The 21,252-nt window shown below is 37.2% G+C and overlaps 1 protein-coding gene across 1 annotated transcript in view; it reads left to right on the forward strand.

The window, feature by feature from the left end:
• SCUBE2 (signal peptide, CUB domain and EGF like domain containing 2) overlaps window positions 1-21,252 on the forward strand; it is a 246,157-nt gene that overhangs the window by 42,251 nt on the left and 182,654 nt on the right. The window contains exon 4 of the mRNA XM_053720602.1: window positions 18,691-18,825. Within this exon, the coding sequence (XP_053576577.1) occupies window positions 18,691-18,825 (135 nt within the window). The remainder of the gene's footprint in view (window positions 1-18,690; window positions 18,826-21,252) is intronic.

Here is a 21,252-nt window from a genome sequence, read left to right on the forward strand (position 1 = left end):
TCAGTGATGTTGGTCATAGGAGGCAGGTGAGGCAGTGCCTCACCTGTCCTATGTGTGTAATTACACTTTTTTGTAATAATCTTTAATTAAAAAAATATATATTTTGTAAGTTTTTAAAAATATTATTTTGGTATCCCAAATGAACCCCCCCCCCTTGCTGCTCGCCAACATGACATGCAATTCCATCCAAAGTAAATTATTTCTCTTACACATTCATATTGCGCAAGGAAGGAGAGGCTGTGAGCCGTTCAGCTCCCCTCCCTTTACACAATATAAATGTCTTTGAAGCAATTTTTCATATGGGCCGGGCAGAGTCTGCCATCAAGTGGTTAAGTCTCTAAACAGCCTCGGGAGCCCAGCCAATCAGCGCTCAGTGGCATCGATCTTTTGTGAGTGACGTCATCGAGCTCTGGCCAGACGTCAGGCGGGAAGAGACTGAGTGGCGTGTAGTGAGGTGTGAGGTGCCACTCAGTGTCAGTGACTGACTGTGAGCCTCGTGAGGAGTGGATCCGATTCTCATCTCTGTCTGTAGCTGAGCCCTTCAGCTCTTAGCCATTGGACCTTGGTTACCAACCGGAATACCGGCGTAGTACAGCTGAGCTGAACTGCCTTGTTGGTTAGGTAGGTCAGGGACAGGGTTGGTCATTGTCAGCACATGTAATATGATTGTGACATAGCTTGTGATAGCTCTACTTGTCTCTTACGTTTTATTAGGAATTTCCCTTTGTGTGGTTGGTTTAGTATAGTTGCTCCTTCCCCTTGGGGAAAACTGCAGAACAGACATCTTGTCATGTTACAAATATATACAGCTTCCTCCTTCCAGTACATGTTAAAAATAAAATCCCTTTTGCTCATGCAGCATTGAATGCGTAATATACACACAAATTGGCTTTACCCTAAGCTAAGTAAGGTAATTGGTCTTCAGTTTGCAAACAGTGCTCCCTACAAAGCTTCTGTTACTTTATACTTTAAACAAAATCCAGCCACTTGAGAATCTGGCCTAAACTAAAAATAAGGAAATATGGGGCTCCAAAATAAAGCAGATCAGTCTTGGCTTTGTATTTATCTTTGTTGACCTTATAGAGCAGTTAACATAATATGTGCCTTGCTAACAAGAACGGCATTACATGCTATTATGATGACTTCCGGGGCGGTGCTCACAGGAACTGGAAGGTAACAAGCCGGCTCCCTACCTGAGCGTACCACGCTGAACCGCCAGTGTTTGGATCCTAGCCAGCAATTGGACCTTTGCTGTGCGGATTGTGGAGCAAGACAGTCGGCTCCTAATACACTGAAGTCTCCGAAAGGCAGGAGGCCGATTTGCCACGGCCATATCTCGAGTGGTGGAGACCATCGGGTCCAACGGCTACCAGCCGTCGAACGGGTCCACGGCGTCCCTTAAACCATCGATAGACGCCACCTCGAGCAGAGCCTATCTACCCTGTGAGCGGTAATCACTACACAACCAAGCTTCCAAATTTCTTTCAGAACGGAGCCCTGTTCTGGGTCACCTGAGCTGTGGGTGCGACCTGGTACTGCTGAGGCGGCTGTTCCGCCAGAATACAAAGCCCTCAGGATAGAAGCAGGGAAGTGCTACATCCGGACCAGCCCTCCGTTACCAGTTCAAACTAACCGGTTCACGGTTCAACTCGGTTGCCGTGGTATAACGGGCTGGGGAAACAACTATCTTACTTCGGCTACAGACCCTGCCCCTGGTGGCAGGTAAAGATCATAAAAGTCGTCGCTGACCAGCCGATGTTTTGCTCCTGTTTTTTTTTTCTGCAAGGAATTCGAAAAACTTATTTACCTGTGGGTATATTTAGCGCTTAAATTAAGCACTTTTTCTTTCTCCAAGCATTTGAGGAACTCTGTATTAGCCGGACTCGCAACACTATCATTGTATCTTGAAAATAAAAGGCCCAGAATCCACAGCCACTGATTAGAGCCTTAAAAATTCAGATCGTAAGTAGTGGCAGCCTTGTATTCGCTCTAAAATCTGTGGAGGAAGGTGATTGAATTGCTGGCTCACCCACAATGATCGCTGAGGAGTGAATTCAGATCAATATCTAAAGAAGGTGCTCTCTCTCCCTCTCTCATCAGAACGCAAGTATCTGGGCCAACTTGGCTTTTGTCTGTATTCTAAAATTTGACTTGTATTTCTGGACATTGACCCAACATTTACAGCAATATTAGGACTGATTATAGTTTCTCTGCTTCCAGCTGGACCCATTATAGCCGCTATCTTGCACTGTTTTATTTATCTGTTGCACAGCTCTGTACAGAATATTTGTTAATAATACATTTCATCTCTATATAGAAATATACCAGTGGCTATAAAATTGCTGTATCTTTTTAGGTTTCGGGTTTTCTGTTTCTACAAAAGTATAATAGAAGAGGCAAGGTGTATTGTTTAAATTTTCCTTAAAAAGATACTGTGGGTCATAATATTTATATCATAGTAATCTTTTCTTACTTTATGCTGATGATAGGGCCAAATTAATACGTAGCTCATTTGTCGAATTTTCTTGGCTGCAGCAGGCACTAGCCTCACAAAAAAAAAAAAAAAATCACTTAATTACACATATTTTTTGTTTTTTGTATTTTCACACTTCTCTCACAAGGTCCCTGATGGACCTTTATTTTATTTTCTTTTTTTTCCTAATTATTAGTACCTTTTCTTCTCACAATAAAAGTGGTTGTATTATTAAAACTATTTACAATAGTGTACTGGCATAGTTATATTCACCTTAATGGAAAGGTTTGTCACTCAGGTGAAACAAAATTCACCCATAATGCCTGCTAAATCAAAAGATAAAAAGAGTAAACTAAGTGAAGCTAATACTGACTTATTACCAGAAGCCATGGTTATCCCCACTGATACTCAATCATTAATAACGCACTTAAGTCAGTTATTTTTACCCCAATTTGACTCTATCAAAAAGGATCTATCAAGTATCACATCTAGATTAGATACTATTTCATCAGAGGTCAAACAGTTTGCCATAAGAATTGTAGAAGCAGAAGCTAGGATTTCGGACTTAGAGGACTTAGTTAATACACAAGAAAACACATTACAAAAACAGGGAGATAAAATTTCTAACTTACAGAGTCGCCTGGAGGATCTTGAAGATCGCTCCAGGCGCAATAATATTAGAATTGTTGGCCTGCCCGATACCCCAGAGTATGAGGATTTAATGCACTTTACTTCCACTGTTCTTCCACAAGCTTTAGGATTCCCCGCCCATTTACTCCCTCTTCCAATTGAGAGAGCCCATCGAATAGGCCCTAGGAGGTCTAACCAAGATGGCACGTTTAGAAATAGAATATGCATCTTTAAACTTCTCAGATTTCAAGATAAAGTTCAAATGTTAAAATTGTTTAAGAAAGCTGATACCTTTACTTTAGCGAATAAAAAAATACGTCCCTGAAGAGAAAAAGTATGGCCCCATCTTGCACACAATTGATTAATAAAGGGGAAAATGCTCGTATGCTCTACCCAGCTAGAATAATAATAATGAGGGAAGGCAATAGGATAACGCTTAATTCTGTAGAAGAAGCTCAAAAATTTGTATCTGATGGCTCCTAATGTAGAAGATAATAGGACAACATTTGGTTCTGTAGAAGAAGCTCAAAAATATATATCGCTGATGGCTCTTAATCTCAGTTTTAAACACCTTTCTCTTTTTTTTTTTTTTTTTTTCTCTCCCCTCTCTCCCTCCCCCATCCCTCATGTCGTTTTTCTTGATAAGGGTAACATTGTCTAAATCTGTCAAGTATTAAATGGATGTTTATAACTAAATTTCTTTAGCTAAGATATATAATTTTATAAGATTAAGTTAGCAGAAGAATTTAAACTTTTATCTTGGAATGTAGGAGGGATTACTGCAGCAATAAAACGTAAATCTGCTATTCAAAGACTGGGAAAATTAAATCCCTCTGTTGTTTTTCTGCAGGAAACACATCTTAAAGATACCAAAATTTTTAAATTACAGTCTAAATGGGTGGGAGAAGTAATAGCCACCCTTTGTATTACTAGAAAAAATGGTGTTGCAATTTTAATTAACAAGAATCTATCATATAAGATTATAAATGTAGAAAAAGATCCAGAAGCAAGGTTTATACTATTACAAATTCAAATCCAAGACACTAATCTGTTATTATGTAATATTTATGCTCCGAATAAGTTTTCTCCTAAATTTTGGAGAATAATTCAGTCCAAAATTTTCCCTTTCATTAACCAACACATGATATGTGCTGGTGATTTCAATATGTCCCTCTGTACGGAACTTGACAGATTCGATAGTAGGAATAAGAGAGTATATGATAGACAAGCTAAATTTTTTAAAACTTTTTGCTGTGAGATGAAACTTATTAATATATGGAGAATTAAGAATCCAGAGTCTTGGGTCTTTACGTGCGAATCTAAAACGTACAAAACTTTCTCTAGAATCGACTATATTCTAATCTATCTTTAAAGTAGTCCCCCAGATTAATGACATTGTTTTATCAGACCATGCTAGTATCTCAATACTTCTACCCTCTTTACCTCGGAGTAAGTGTAATAATCAGATATTTTACTTTCCTAGATATCTCTATAATAATGCTACATTTTCTTTATGGCTGAGGCAGGTGTGGAGAGACTACTGTACTAATAACAGCTCATTTCAGTAAAATTGAAATATTCTGGGAAACGGCGAAGGCTGTTTTAAGAGGAGAGATAAAAGCTTATATGTGTGCGTCAACAAAGAGAGCTGTCGACCAAGAGAGAGCTCTAGCCAATCAGGTTAAAAGTGCCTATGAAAGATATAGCATTGAACGTAATGACCAAAATTGGAACAAATATATAGCAGCTAGACAGGAAAGAGATATAGCAATTAAGCAAAAAATACAAGAGGAAGAAATAAAGAATAATCTCTATTATAAAAGTTTTCATGGCTGTTCAGCTAAATTTCTGGCTAAACTAACTAGGAATAGGAAAAAAAAAAAATTATATTCTATCTTTGAGAGAAGGTAATAAAAAATATCTAGATCCTCAAGAAATCAGTCATTTTTTCCACTTATATTATCAGCAATTATATTCTAGAATTGAAACAGGAGGAAATGTTTTGGTCAAAGATTAAGCTGCCAAAAATGCTTGATTCAGATTTATTGGTATTAAATGCTCCTATATCTCGAGATGAAATAAGGAAAGCTATAGAAAAAACCAAATTGAATAAGGCGGCTGGCCCTGATGGCCTCCCATCAGAATTTTTTAAGATACTATTGGAAGAGATTATAGAGACCCTCGAAAAAACTTTTTAACAATTATTTCATTAATGGTCAACAGATGTCGAAATATTTTTCAGCAGCCAATATCTCTCTAATTCTTAAAAAAGATAAAGATCCGGAGGATATTTCTGTTCTCAATACAGACTATAACATTTTAACTTCTATCTTAGCATCTAGGCTTTCAATTTCTTTTGATAAGATAATTCATCCAGATCAAACGGGTTTTATGTGTTCTAGGAACTCTTCAAAAAATATTCGTAAGGTCTTAACTTGCATAGATTATATTCATAGCAGTGCTCAAGCCCATCAGAGGCAATCTCTGCAAGATATAGCTTTAATTAGTCTTGATGCCGAAAAAGCATTTGATGCGATAATCTGGAAGCATTTATTCAGAGCCCTTGAAGAATTTGGTTTTAGGAACCAATTTTCCCATTTTATTCACAACATCTATAGAAACCCTATCTCATTTCTTCTAGTCAATTCTAACTTATCTTTACCTCTGATATTAGGCAGAGGCACAAGACAGGGTTGAGGGTTGCCCTCTGTCGCCCTTTTTATTTAATATTGCCTTAGAACTGCTAGCCATATGGCTAAGAGATGCAATCAACGGTATTAGATTTGGAACACAAAGTTTAAAATTGCTTATATATGCAGATGATTTATTACTATTTTTAGGGAATCCTGGTCAGGAAATTCCTATAGTTTTAGACAGCCTAAAAATGTTTAGCTCTTTCTCCGGCTATAAAATTAACTCTAAGAAAAGTGAACTAATGTGGATTCAAAAGGTTAGCTCCACCAACTATAACTTCCCTTTCAAATCAACGGAAACATTTAAATACCTTGGTATCCATATGCATCCCAATCCAAAGCAATGGTATAAACTAAATATCCCTCCTCTTATCAGGAAAATTGAAAATGACTTAGAATCATGGATCTCGCTGCCCCTGTCAATCTCTGCTCGCGTTAGTCTTATCAAGACCATCATATTTCCTCGTTTGTTATATCCCTTACAGAATTTACCACTTTTTATCTCAACCTCGGATCAACGTAAGCTATATTCTATCTTTTCCAGATTCATCTGGAAAAATAAAAAATCTCGTATTGCGCTTAAAAAATTAATGCATTCTCGCCACTCTGGCATGGCATTACCAAATATTCAATTTTATAACATTGTTTGTCTAGCTAAAATTGCTATAGATTGGTTAGCCGACACTAATATTTTCTCTACTTCAGCTATGGAAAATTTTATGGTTTCCCCCTTCACTATTAAAGCTAGTTTGCATCACTCATTTAAGGACCTACCATATAATATTAAAGGCGTCCTAACTATTCAAAATATTATTAAAGCCTGGCAAAAATTTTGCACCTTTATAGGAGAGGATTATTCTTTCTCTGAAGCTCTTCCTATAATAGGTATAATAGATTTCTCTCCAGGTTACTCTCAGATAGCCTTTAAGAAGTGGGCAGATAAAGGACTCACTAATATATATCAAATTTTCCAGAATGATGGCCATATCTGCTCTTTTGAGTCTCTAGTCTCACAGTTTGGTCTTCCTAGGCAGGACATATTTGCTTACTTTCAGTTAAGGCATTATGTCAGTAGTCATAGCTGGGAACTTAATCGAGGTCTAGCATGGTCTGATATCAAAAAATGTATATCGAAGTTTCGAGTAGGACTGTCCTCAATTTCTCTTTTGTATGATATAATGCTTAATAAACAGAACCTACTCAATCTTAATGATATTTTCATTTCTTGGTCACGGGACTGTCCAAACCTGGAGGACGATGAAATAAAAGCTAGTTGTATTTTAGTTAATAAATGTCGAATTCCTTCGAGCTGGAAAGAATCACACCTTAAAATTATAAATCATATATATATCATATATCAGATCATATATAACCCCTCTTAAGTTGTCAAAGATGTACAGCTCTCAATCTGCCAGTTGCCCTCGGTGTGCATATTTCAAAGCTGATCTATTACATATGTTCTATTATTGCCCTAAACTAAGACAATTATGGAATAAATTATCCTTTTGGTTAAAAAAGTATCATGGCATTAATATATCATTTACACCAGATAATATTATTTTTTTTAATTTTCACATTACCAACTCTAAGTTAAGATTAAAAACCGCTGTATCCATCATTCTGTCAATCAGACATCTCATAGCAAAAAACTGGAAATCTAAATCGGCCCCCCCCCCTTTTCTCTGGTTATTCAGGAAATACAAAATCAAATAATTTTCGAATCCTACCATCTTAAATCTGCTAAAGAGAAAAAAATAAAGAAATTTATTTTGGACTGGCTACCTATTATTAAATCTTATACACTTAATATTCAAAAACGTATCTTGTCGCCTTTTTTGAGTTCAGATAGTTTTGCTGGATTTGTACTTCATGATGAATTCCCAGCATCCTGGGTCTCCTGTTACAGAGAGCAAGGTTCCTACTGAATATAGGCCAGGTTTTTTAGGCTCTGATAAGGATCAGGACAGGGGTGAGGGCGAGAGGGATTTTTTTTTTCTCTCTGCTCTCCCTTTCTTTCTCTCCTTTTTTCTATATTTATGTTATTTCTCTATTTTATGATTAGAAAAGAAAAAATATGAGTCAGCCTTAGATACGTTATATCCATTATGTTCAAAAATCCTCTAAATATGTCTAAGATTCTGCTGATGTAACAAAGATTGCCGCAGTATGGGTTAAGATCTTATCTGTCTATGCATATGGGATATGAGTTTTTTGATGACTGTCACCGGCCCTACGCTGCAGACTTTATTTGCTATAGGACTGTTTTTTTTTCTTTTTTCTTTTTTCCTTTTTCTTTTTTAATGCAATGTTATAGTTCTTAAACAGTTTAATTAAGGATATAAACTTGTTATGTTAAGGATTAGACATGTATATGCCATACTGGAGTTTTTCTGGTCAATGTCATGCATTAGATCCAAAGAAATTTTTTGTTGATTTTCTGTTGTTACTTATTGAGGCAAAAATGCTAAGTATCTCTGTATTAATTTGTTTAATTTTGCTACTGTTCTTGCCCTGCGTGGCATATATAATATGATTTGCGTTTTTCAGACTTACTGACTCTGTCAAATAAAAAGTTTAAAAAAAAAAAAACATAATATGTGCCTTCATCACCCTGCTCAACATTAGTAGTTATGTATAAACACTCAAGTACTATTCTGATTAATTTTATCTTCAGATACTCTGGCAGCATAGTAGTCAAAGAGTCATATTAGTTGTGTTAAAGTGAATGTAAATTTTGATGATAATTCATAAAAATTTACATTTCACTCGTGTTGTGAAAAAATACTTACCTTTTAAACTTGACAGCCGCTCCAGCTTCCCCCGGTCATCGCAAGCCTCTTCCTACCTCAGAAATGATAAATTGGTCATCCCCCAATCACGGCTCCCCCCCCGGGGGAATCAGTGTCTGATTCAATGCTGTGATTGGAGGAAGCCGGATCCCTCATTTTAGACCCAGGAAGTGAATTTGCGACGGGGGGAGGAAGCGATGCAGCAGCTGTCAAGATTAAAAGTTAAGTATTTTCACAACACAAGTGAAATGTAAATTTTTATGAATTAAAGGGCCTCTGTTTTTAATAGAATTTTAAAAAAACGGGCACTTTATCATCAAAATTTACATTCACTTTAATCCTTGGGCTTTAAAGCACCACTGCACATATTGCTACAGGCTTTTAAATAAATTAAGCATTTGACGTTTGTAAAGGAAATCAGCCTTAGATTTCTAAATAATATTGATGGTGAGGTTCATGGCAAAATGTGAAACAATTGCTAGCATAGAATTACATTTTGCTGCAAAACTATGTTACTATTCTAGCCGCATGGAAGCCCCCGAATAATGACTATACACACAATTGTTTTATTGTCTGTAGAATAATTATTTTAAAAGTATTATGTGTGTGTGTGTCCTTGGTGACCCCTGTGTGTGTCCCTGTGTGTATGTGTCTGTCCCTGTGTGTATGTATTCCTGTGTATATTTTTTTTGTGTGTGTGTCCCTGTGTGAATGTTTGTGTGAGTGTGGCCCTGTGTGAATGTGTGTTCTTGTGTGAATGTGTTCCTGTGTGGGTGGGTGTCCCTGTGTGTATGTTTGTAAGAGTATGTGTGTATGTTTGTGTGTATTTGTTTGTGTCCCTGTGTGTATGTTTGTGTGTGTGTGTTTGTCACTGTGTGCATGTTTTAGTACATCAGCTTTTTAAATATGTTTGAATAAAGACTGTGTTTTTAAGGGGCGATAGAGACACTCCTAGTTTGTGTGTGCCCTATAGATAACATTGTGCTCACTCCCATGGAGTTATTTATGAGTCAGCACTGATTCACTAAACTGCAAGTCTGTCAAAAGATCTGATATAAGGGGGCAGTCTGCAGAGGCTTAGATACAAGGTAGTCACAGAGGTATGAAGTATATTAATATAACCGTGTTAGTTATGCAAAACTGGGGAATGTGTCATAAAGGGATTATATATCTTTTTAAACAGGACACACAGTCTGTTTTAATATTGTTAGAGCTAAATGTACTGACAGATAACAGCTAGAGCCATACAAATATATTAATAAACATAAATAAATACACGGGTAGGAAAAACATGTATCTGACTTTTTTAAGCAAAGCTACTGACTGATTGTATATGTGTGTGTGTGTGTGTATGTATGTATGTGACTGTGTGTGTGTCTGTGTGTATATGTATGTGTGTGTTTGTGTATGTATGTGACTGTGTGTGCGTACGTATGAGTAAATGTGTGTGTATATTTATGTGTATGTATGTGTGTATGTGTAAGTGTGTGTGTGTGTATGTGTGTGTGTTTGTGTGTACGTGTATATTTCTCGGGCATATCATAGCCAGTGCCTCACCAGCCTTTGCCCTTACCGCACGTCACTGATATATATATATATATATATATATATATATATAGTACAAACCCAAGGTGATTGCACTAACAAATTTCAATAAAATAAACATTATTGATGGTACTACTTCCAATGTACACTCTATGAATAGCTATGAATAAGGTTCTTATAATGCTGGCTACAGCTGCTTTTTCATTTTATATTACTTTCATAAAATTCCTAAGTAGACTTAGGCCTAGATTTGGAGTTCGGCGGTAGCCGTCAAAACCAGCGTTAGAGGCTCCTAACACTGGTTTTGGCCGCCCGCTGGTATTTGGAGTCAGTGATTAAAGGGTCTAACGCTCACTTTACAGCCGCGACTTTTCCATACCGCAGATCCCCCTACGCCATTTGCGTAGCCTATATTTTCAATGGGATCTTTCTAACGCTGGTATTTAGAGTCGTTTCTGAAGTGAGCGTTAGAGCTCTAACGACAATATTCCAGCCGCCTGAAAATAGCAGGAGTTAAGAGCTTTCTGGCTAACGCCGGTTCATAAAGCTCTTAACTACTGTACCCTAAAGTACACTAACACCCATAAACTACCTATGTACCCCTAAACCGAGGTCCCCCCACATCGCTGCCACTCGATTTAAATTTTTAACCCCTAATCTGCCGACCGCCACCTACGTTATACTTATGTACCCCTAATCTGCTGCCCCTAACCCCGCCGACCCCTATATTATATTTCTTAACCCCTAACTTGCCCCCCACAACGTCGCCGCAAGCTACTTAAAATAATTAACCCCTAATCTTCCGACCGCAAATCGCCGCCACCTACGTTATCCCTATGTACCCCTAATCTGCTACCCCTAACATCGCCGACCCCTATATTATATTTATTAACCCCTAATCTGCCCCCCTCAACGTCGCCGACACCTGCCTACACTTATTAACCCCTAATCTGCCGAGCGGACCTGAGCGCTACTATAATAAAGTTATGAACCCCTAACCCGCCTCACTAACCCTATCATAAATAGTATTAACCCCTAATCTGCCCTCCCTAACATCGCCGACACCTAACTTCAATTATTAACCCCTAATCTGCCGACCGGAGCTCACCGCTATTCTAATAAATGTATTAACCCCTAAAGCTAAGTCTAACCCTAACACTAACACCCCCCTAAGTTAAATATAATTTTTATCTAACGAAATAAATTAACTCTTATTAAATAAATGATTCCTATTTAAAGCTAAATACTTACCTGTAAAATACATCCTAATATAGCTACAATATAAATTATAATTATATTATAGCTATTTTAGGATTAATATTTATTTTACAGGCAACTTTTTAAATATTTTAACCAGGTACAATAGCTATTAAATAGTTAAGAACTATTTAATAGTTACCTAGTTAAAATAATAACAAATTTACCTGTAAAATAAATCCTAACCTAAGTTATAATTAAACCTAACACTACCCTATCAATAAAATAATTAAATAAACTACCTACAATTACCTACAATTAACCTAACACTACACTATCAATAAATTAATTAAACACAATTCCTACAAATAAATACAATTAAATAAACTAGCTAAAGTACAAAAAATAAAAAAGAACTAAGTTACAGAAAATAAAAAAATATTTACAAACATAAGAAAAATATTACAACAATTTTAAACTAATTACACCTACTCTAAGCCCCCTAATAAAATAACAAAGCCCCCCAAAATAAAAAAATTCCCTACCCTATTCTAAATTAAAAAAGTTACAAGCTCTTTTACCTTACCAGCCCTGAACAGGGTCCTTTGCGGGGCATGCCCCAAGAATTTCAGCTCTTTTGCCTGTAAAAAAAAACATACAATACCCCCCCCCAACATTACAACCCACCACCCACATACCCCTAATCTAACCCAAACACCCCTTAAATAAACCTAACACTAAGCCCCTGAAGATCTTCCTACCTTGTCTTCACCATCCAGGTATCACCGATCCGTCCTGGCTCCAAGATCTTCATCCAACCCAAGCGGGGGTTGGCGATCCATAATCCGGTCCAGAAGAGGCTCCAAAGTCTTCCTCCTATCCGGCAAGAAGAGGACATCCGGACCGGCAAACATCTTCTCCAAGCGGCATCTTCGATCTTCTTCCATCCGGAGCAAAGCGGCAGGATCCTGAAGACATCCAGCGCGGAACATCCATCCGGACCGACGACTGAACGACGAATGACTGTTCCTTTAAGGGACGTCATCCAAGATGGCGTCCCTCGAATTCCGATTGGCTGATAGGATTCTATCAGCCAATCGGAATTAAGGTAGGAATTTTCTGATTGGCTGATGGAATCAGCCAATCAGAATCTAGTTCAATCCGATTGGCCGATCCAATCAGCCAATCAGATTGAGCTCGCATTCTATTGGCTGTTCCGATCAGCCAATAGAATGCGAGCTCAATCTGATTGGCTGATTGGATCGGCCAATCGGATTGAACTAGATTCTGATTGGCTGATTCCATCAGCCAATCAGAAAATTCCTACCTTAATTCCGATTGGCTGATAGAATCCTATCAGCCAATCGGAATTCGAGGGACGCCATCTTGGATGACGTCCCTTAAAGGAACAGTCATTCGTCGTTCAGTCGTCGGTCCGGATGGATGTTCCGCGCTGGATGTCTTCAGGATCCTGCCGCTTCGCTCCGGATGGAAGAAGATCGAAGATGCCGCTTGGAGAAGATGTTTGCCGGTCCGGATGTCCTCTTCTTGCCGGATAGGAGGAAGACTTTGGAGCCTCTTCTGGACCGGATTATGGATCGCCAACCCCCGCTTGGGTTGGATGAAGATCTTGGAGCCAGGACGGATCGGTGAACCTGGTATGGTGAAGACAAGGTAGGAAGATCTTCAGGGGCTTAGTGTTAGGTTTATTTAAGGGGGTTTGGGTTAGATTAGGGGTATGTGGGTGGTGGGTTGTAATGTTGGGGGGGGGTATTGTATGTTTTTTTTTACAGGCAAAAGAGCTGAAATTCTTGGGGCATGCCCCGCAAAGGGCCCTGTTCAGGGCTGGTAAGGTAAAAGAGCTTGTAACTTTTTTAATTTAGAATAGGGTAGGGAATTTTTTATTTTGGGGGGCTTTGTTATTTTATTAGGGGGCTTAGAGTAGGTGTAATTAGTTTAAAATTGTTGTAATATTTTTCTTATGTTTGTAAATATTTTTTTATTTTCTGTAACTTAGTTCTTTTTTATTTTTTGTACTTTAGCTAGTTTATTTAATTGTATTTATTTGTAGGAATTGTGTTTAATTAATTTATTGATAGTGTAGTGTTAGGTTAATTGTAGGTAGTTTATTTAATTATTTTATTGATAGGGTAGTGTTAGGTTTAATTATAACTTAGGTTAGGATTTATTTTACAGGTAATTTTGTTATTATTTTAACTAGGTAACTATTAAATAGTTCTTAACTATTTAATAGCTATTGTACCTGGTTAAAATAATTACAAAGTTACCTGTAAAATAAATATTAATCCTATAATAGCTATAATATAATTATAATTTATATTGTAGCTATATTAGGATGTATTTTACAGGTAAGTATTTAGCTTTAAATAGGAATCATTTATTTAATAAGAGTTAATTTATTTCGTTAGATAAAAATTATATTTAACTTAGGGGGGTGTTAGTGTTAGGGTTAGACTTAGCTTTAGGGGTTAATACATTTATTAGAATAGCGGTGAGCTCCGGTCGGCAGATTAGGGGTTAATGTTTGAAGTTAGGTGTCGGCGATGTTAGGGAGGGCAGATTAGGGGTTAATACTATTTATGATAGGGTTAGTGAGGCGGATTAGGGGTTAATAACTTTATTATAGTAGCGCTCAGGTCCGCTCGGCAGATTAGGGGTTAATAAGTGTAGGCAGGTGTCGGCGACGTTGAGGGGGGCAGATTAGGGGTTAATAAATATAATATAGGGGTCGGCGATGTTAGGGCAGCAGATTAGGGGTACATAGGGATAACGTAGGTTGCGGCGGTTTACGGAGCGGCAGATTAGGGGTTTAAAAAAATATGCAGGGCTCAGCGATAGCGGGGGCGGCAGATTAGGGGTTAATAAGTGTAAGGTTAGGGGTGTTTAGACTCGGGGTACATGTTAGAGTGTTAGGTGCAGACGTAGGAAGTGTTTCCCCATAGGAAACAATGGGGCTGCGTTAGGAGCTGAACGCTGCTTTTTTGCAGGTGTTAGGTTTTTTTTCAGCTCAAACAGCCCCATTGTTTCCTATGGGAGAATCGTGCACGAGCACGTTTTTGAGGCCGGCCGCGTCCGTAAGCAACTCTGGTATCGAGAGTTGCATTTGCGGTAAAAATGCTCTACGCTCCTTTTTTGGAGCCTAACGCAGCATTTGATTAAACTCTCGATACCAGAGTTAAATTTATGGTGCGGCCAGAAAAAAGCCCGCGGAGCGTTAGCAGCCCTTTTACCGCCGAACTCCAAATCTAGGCCTTAGTAAATAAAATTAAGCTTTTTAATTATTTGTCCATCTTTCTTTTCTGCCCTGATTTTATAAATTTATATTTGCTTTTAGTCTCACTTTTAGTGAATAGCTGTTACTAAAGTTAGGAACAAAGTAATTTGATAAAGCCAAGAACCTTTCAGATGTTCTGGGTCATTAACTAAATATTTCTCTTTTTTCATGCTTTTTTTCTTTTTGATGTTGTGACAGTGGCTGTGCAAATATTGTTTTTCTTTTGTTTTTTCTAACGTTGCACTTCTTGCTTGCAATTTTAGAGCCATCATGGTATTAGTAGTAGTGAGAGACTGAGAGTCTGACCGTCAGACTCTGAGTCTTTCACTACTACTACTTCCATAATAGCTCTGAAATTGCAAGCAAGTGCAACGAGTGACTCTTAGCTCTGAAATTGCAAACAAGTGCAATGAGTGACTCTGTGGCAGAAACTATGCCTACCTGAGTTGAAGACAGTTGGTTGTTGCCCAGCTGAGCTGCTCCAGTCCTCACTTGTTCCGGCGCTCCATTGATCACAGTGTGTGAGTGTGGGTCTCCTCTCCTCCCAATCTCGCCACTCGTGACTCAACACAGTGTCGACTCTAACACCATTGCCGCCTGGCCTAGAAGATCACGTGCGCACATGCCAGGTGTGGCAGAAGCTGGCTGGTTGAAAACGTCACATGACTTCAGCGAAAAGCCAGTCACGTGACCACTCGGCAGTAATCCGCCTGTTTACATTTTTTTTTTTTAAGCAGGCAGCCATATTCAAGTGTGCAGTGCAGTGGAAAAGTGCTGCCCCCCAAAATTTGCCGCCCTAGGCACAAGCCTTGTTGGCCTATTTATAAATACACCCCTGATTAATTGTTTAAAAATAGAAAAAATGAATGAAGAGGTTTTTAGTATCTATAAAGCAATGGGTGCCGCCATTTTGTAACCCAGATTTTATTTTTTTGCTGAAGCCAATTAGGGGCAGTTATAAATGGGTCACTATAGTGTTTAACCAATGAGTGTGTGATATAAAGCGGCGTAACGCTGGCTCTTTTAACAGGAATCAGCCCCTTTTTTTAGCATTTAATCACAGGATGGGAATACAATTAAATCAGAAACAGATTTTTTGTAAAGGTTTTGTTCTTTTTACTTCAGATTATTAAAGGGATTTGAAAACCATCATTTTTCTTTCATGTTTCAGCTTGAACATGCTATTTTAAACAACTTTCCTAAGTTATTTCTATTTTTCTTCATTCTCTTGGTATCTTTTCTTGAAAAGCAAGGATGTATGCTTATTAGCCTGCCCATTTCTAGAGCACTATATGGCAGCAGTTTTACAATTTCCTGCCATGTAGTGCTCCAGTTGCCTACCTAAGTATCTCTTCAACACAGAATATCATTACAGCGAAGCACATTTTATAATAGAAGTAAAGGGGAAACTGTCTGAATAAAAAAAAAATTGGGGTTTTATATCCTTAATAAAAAAAATCATATTCCAAGTTCAAAGCATTTAACGTCCCTTTAAGCAGCATGTGAACCTAGTTGAGTATCCAGCACTGTGTATCCATATCCGGATTGCCTGCAGTTGTCTTGCTATAGATCGTTCATATAGCAGTAGATACATAGCCTAATAAAATAAAATAATTTAGGAGTGTTGGGCATATGCAGACAAGATGGTCCTTGTTTAAAGGAACAGGTAACCTAAATTTTTCTTTCATGATTCAGATAGAACATATATTTTTTTATTTTTTAACATTTAACAATTGTTTGTTTAAGGAGCAACAATGCACTAGTGGGAGCTAGCTAAACACATTGGTAAGCCAATGACAAGAAACATATATGTACAGCCACCAATTGGCATCTAGCTCCCAGCTCCAGAGCCTATCTAGGTATGATTTTCAACAAATAATACCAAGAGAACTAAGCAAATTAGATCATAGAAGTAAATTTGAAATGTATTTAGAATTATATGCTCTATCTGAATCTTGAAGGAAAACGTTTTGGTTTCATATAGATTTTTGCATTAGATCCCACAAGATAACTAGTAACATGCATTGTTTTTGAGGCCCCAGGTGCCTGACTTGTGACCCCTCATGGGCCAGTTATGACGCTAGTAACTAGAATCCTGCAGCATCGACATTAATCGGCTGCCCATTGTTACGGTAAAAAGCAATCAGTGCTGGGTTTAAAGGCTTCCTAAAGCTAATTCCTTTACATGTGAAGAAAGCCTAATTGACCCACTGTTAAATGAAAGGAAAACTATAAACTTTGATGAGGTCAGTTCTCTTTGAGGATGCAAATGAAGTTGGTGTCTTGAGAACAATGCTATTGTATTTGTTCTATTAACAAAAGCTGTAAACGTCTTACAGAAGTGCTGTAACTAATTCTATGACTATCAAGTGCTGTAAAGTTCTTTAGCCACAGCGTCATAATATTGTAGTAAAGTGTTTGCCTGTTTGAAACCAAGTCACAGTATGACATTGAGTCCTGGCTATGTGACAAATGGGTTCACAGAACATTTCTCCAGCCAACTTTGTACAATCTAAACCAAAAGGTGAATTTGTGAATTCAAGTCCAACATTCTACAAATTAAATTTGTGTGGTATTATATCATTTGTTTTTTTACTTATTTAGTGATTAATGAGAGTTAGTCCATAATTTAATTATTTGACATGATAGAGATCATCATTTTATGTTACCTGATAATACAGAGCCATATATCATATCTTAAAGGTAAGTTCAATTAGAAAGTTAAATCCACAAATGAATAAAAAACTACATTGTGTTTACATTTATGTTTAATTTTCATTGCCTTTGTTGTAAAATACCTATTAACTTGTGCGTGTTTCCTGCTTCCCAGAATGTCTTGAGCTCAAATGCTGTAACTATGCTGCAGATAGACTGACCCAGCTACATGCTACAGAATCAATGGGGATAAACATATACACCAACGCTTTAAAGTGGTTTATTACTGATTTTCACTTTCTAAGCACAATGTGTATCTTGTAATTTTTGTTTGCAAGTCATTCTGTATGAAGATGTTTTGTAATCCATTGATTACATAGTCAAATTCTCTGTTTTATTTAAAATACGGCATTTCAAAATGTATTTCAGATAATTGCTATTATTTTTATTCATGTCCCTATCCTGAACAAACCAATTGACACAATTACACAGGTGTGTTCCTCTCCAATAGTAAAGCAGAGGGAGCTGTCCTTATCAGCCAATCAGGATTTGTAGGAAGTGCAAAGCCAATAATATGATATTAATATTCTTAATTTCATTAAACAGCATTTAATTGACTTTTTTTATATATATATTTTTTTATTCAATTTTTCATAAACAGTTTAACAACATAATAAAGTCATGTGTCGTCTCAATAATACATATACATTAGAATTGTCAATTGTACACATTTGTTGCTGCAAGAATTCAGAAAAAAACCTGCTCTCCCCCTCATACCCCTCCCCACACTAGGTTTGTTTTAAATATCTCTTCATTCCTTGTAAAGTGCTTCCCAAAATATCATTTTAATTTACATTTTGTAGGCAAAGATTTAGAGTTCAGATAATTTTTACATGAGAAAAAATTCTCTCATATTTAATCATAAGAAACTAAATTACTAAAGGTACAATGTACTCAGGAAACAGCAGATAAAAGTCCATTGTATTCAAAGTTGCTGCATAGCCGCCCATTCAAATAGTCTGGCTTCTTTCCTATGGTCAATCTGCTTTTAGCTTTTCTATAGCCAAATACTGTAGTACTGACATTTTCATTATAAGTGGTGGTTTTAAAAGGCAAAAGCATTTATTTCAAATGACAAAATGACAAAATAAAAGTGAAAGAGCTATTTGTTATTACTCCAGCAGGTGAAATAGATGATTGTGAACACCCTAAATAAGAGAAACTTTTATAATACAATGTAACTTTAAGATTTGATAACTTATCTTAAATATTAGTATATATAAATCGGTCTTTCCAGGGCTTTTGGACTATAGAATCAAAGTCCATCTGTGAGAGTCCTGTCACCCTGTCTGTCTCTCTTTAAACTGAATTTGTGTTACTTAACTGAGTTTCATGTGAATAACTTTCTTCCAGATGTGGACGAATGTCTTGACAACAATGGGGGCTGCCAGCATATCTGTGTCAACACCATGGGAAGCTATGAGTGTCGCTGTAAGGAAGGATTTTTTCTCAGTGATAATCAGCACACTTGTATTCACCGCTCTGAAGGTAGTTATGCCATGTAATACGTTATATATCTCCCTAGTATACTTTCACCAGTGTGACTAATGTAATTACAATATAAAAAACCTTTTTCCAGTCAATTGTGTTGTGTGTGTGTGTGTGTATATATATAGTTGCAATTATATGCTGTACCTACTCTTATTTTGATTTGTGTCCAAGCATTTTTAATCTTTGCAGTATTACACATTTTAACACGATACCCACAAGGAAATCCAGTCATGAATTACCTGTCAACTGTCCTGGTTTTCTTGGGACAATCCCAGTTTTTGGCCTACTGTCCAATGTTATAATTGTCTTGGAAGTCTGTTGCAGAATCTAGAAATCTGCTTTGAGGTGTGGGTTTGACTGTAGGTATTAGACACAAGGTCATAAGTATATATGTGTTTGCATATAGTTTCCTGCACTTTACATTGCAACAGCAGGAAAAATGTTTCTAAGTTGGTGAAATTGCATCTTTGTTTTCTTGATGTACTTTGTTGAAGACTAAACCTAGGTAGACATAGGAACATATGAGTGTACATGTATCTATAGCAGTCTATGGTAGTAGTGTTTGTAACTATGTATAACATTGCAATAAATATTGTTGCAAACACTGCTGCCAGATATCTAAAGATACATGTACGATCCTGAACTCAAGGGGAAAAGAGAGAGAGCAGAGGCTCATACAGAGAACTCACTTGAAAATAATTATTTAAAGTTAACATTTATTATTGCAACCATAAAAACAATCAAAGAAAATAGTGAATATTAAATTCTAAAATTCCAAAATAGAAAGAGAATCTAGATGCTTACATGCTAAGGGGGTTCAAGGGGATAACTAAAGGAGAAAAGAAACAAAGATAAGAACTTGTTAGTGTATATTATATGCATCCCTGAGCAGTAGAGTCTTTAAGGAGCGCTTGAAAGTTTGAAAATTAGGGGAGAGTCGTGTAGAGCGAGGCAGAGAGTTCCACAAAATAGGGGCCAGTCTGGAGAAGTCTTGTAGATGGGAATGTGAGGAGGTACTAGGAGAGAAGGAGGTCATGAGCAGAGTGAAGTGGACAGGAGGGAGAGTATCTGGAGACAAGGTTGGAGCTATAGGGTGGATTAAAGACTTATTTGTGTCTTGTGTGAGGAAGTGGCGAATTTTGGAGATGTTTTTTTAAGGTGCAGGCAGCAGGAATTGGCCAAAGACTGGATGTGGGGAGTGAAAGAGAGCTGTGGGTCAAGTGTGACCCCAAGAAATTGGGCATGCGGGATCGGGGTAATTATGTTATTATCAACAGTTAGAGAAAGTTGGGGGGTAAGGATTTTGAAAGAAGGGAGAAAATAAGGAGCTCAGTTTTGGAGAGATTTATCTTAAGTAGTGAGAGGACATTAAGGATAAAATATTAGAAAGACAATTAGTGACACGAGTTAGTAAGGATGGGTATAGTTCAGGTGCAGAGAGGTAGATTTAAGAATCATCAGCATACAAATGATATTGAAGCCCATGGGACAACAGTGATTAAAAGCCATCATTTTGGGGTTTCATATCCCTTTAACTAATTACTTTTAGACCTTTGAAAATCTGACAAAATTCTTCTCAGGAGATGCTAGCTAGTCTGTTGGACATTCTGCCAATTTCAGTACACTTTTCCTTCCATAGCTGCCAAGGCACCATTGTTCAGTGACCCTTAAGACACAGCTCCTAAGTTTGTGATACATATAAAGATAATTTATGTGTAAATAATGGCAGCGCATAGGGATACAGAGCAAATTCCCCAGCCATAGAGCCAAGCAGCATGCTATTCAGTATTTAAACTGTTTTATTTAAGTTCAGTGAACTTTACCAAAGTACCTGCTTTTGAGAGGCCTATTCTTCAGTAGCTGAATGTACACAAAGAAAATTACTTTTGTTAACAAAAACTAAACCGTTAATTCCCTTAATGCTCCGCTAACACCCTTATTTAGTTGACAGATCACATTGCGTTTGTTAGCAATGAAATGTCACAATAGCACTAGAGTTAATAAGGCTAATTTGTGATCTTATGTACTATATAGGCCCTTGATTGACAGCGTAATAGCCAATGAGAGCTTTCATGTTTTGTGTGTTGTGCTGGGTTAGCGGCATCATTGTTTCCTGCAGTTTCTCACTGTGGGAAAGGAATGAAACGGCCGGCCGAGCAGAATAATCTAAATAGCCCAGCATCAAGTTCTTTGTTGACTAAAGCTTATTTAATAGAGGGTGTCTGAAAATTAGGTGTCAAAGTTATAACACACAAAGTAAGTGGCTAATTACATTGTGATTGAAATTTCACTTCTCAGTGTTCAAAGTATCCAAGTATCTTGTAAAGTGATCTCACAAAAATATAAATTTTTTATATTAATATCTGATAATGTGGTGTCATTTACCGTATATATTTTTAGAACTTATTTTTATTATAGTGACAT

The sequence above is a fragment of the Bombina bombina genome, chromosome 7 (assembly GCF_027579735.1).
Source record: "Bombina bombina isolate aBomBom1 chromosome 7, aBomBom1.pri, whole genome shotgun sequence".
Classification (NCBI taxonomy): Eukaryota; Metazoa; Chordata; class Amphibia; order Anura; family Bombinatoridae; genus Bombina; species Bombina bombina.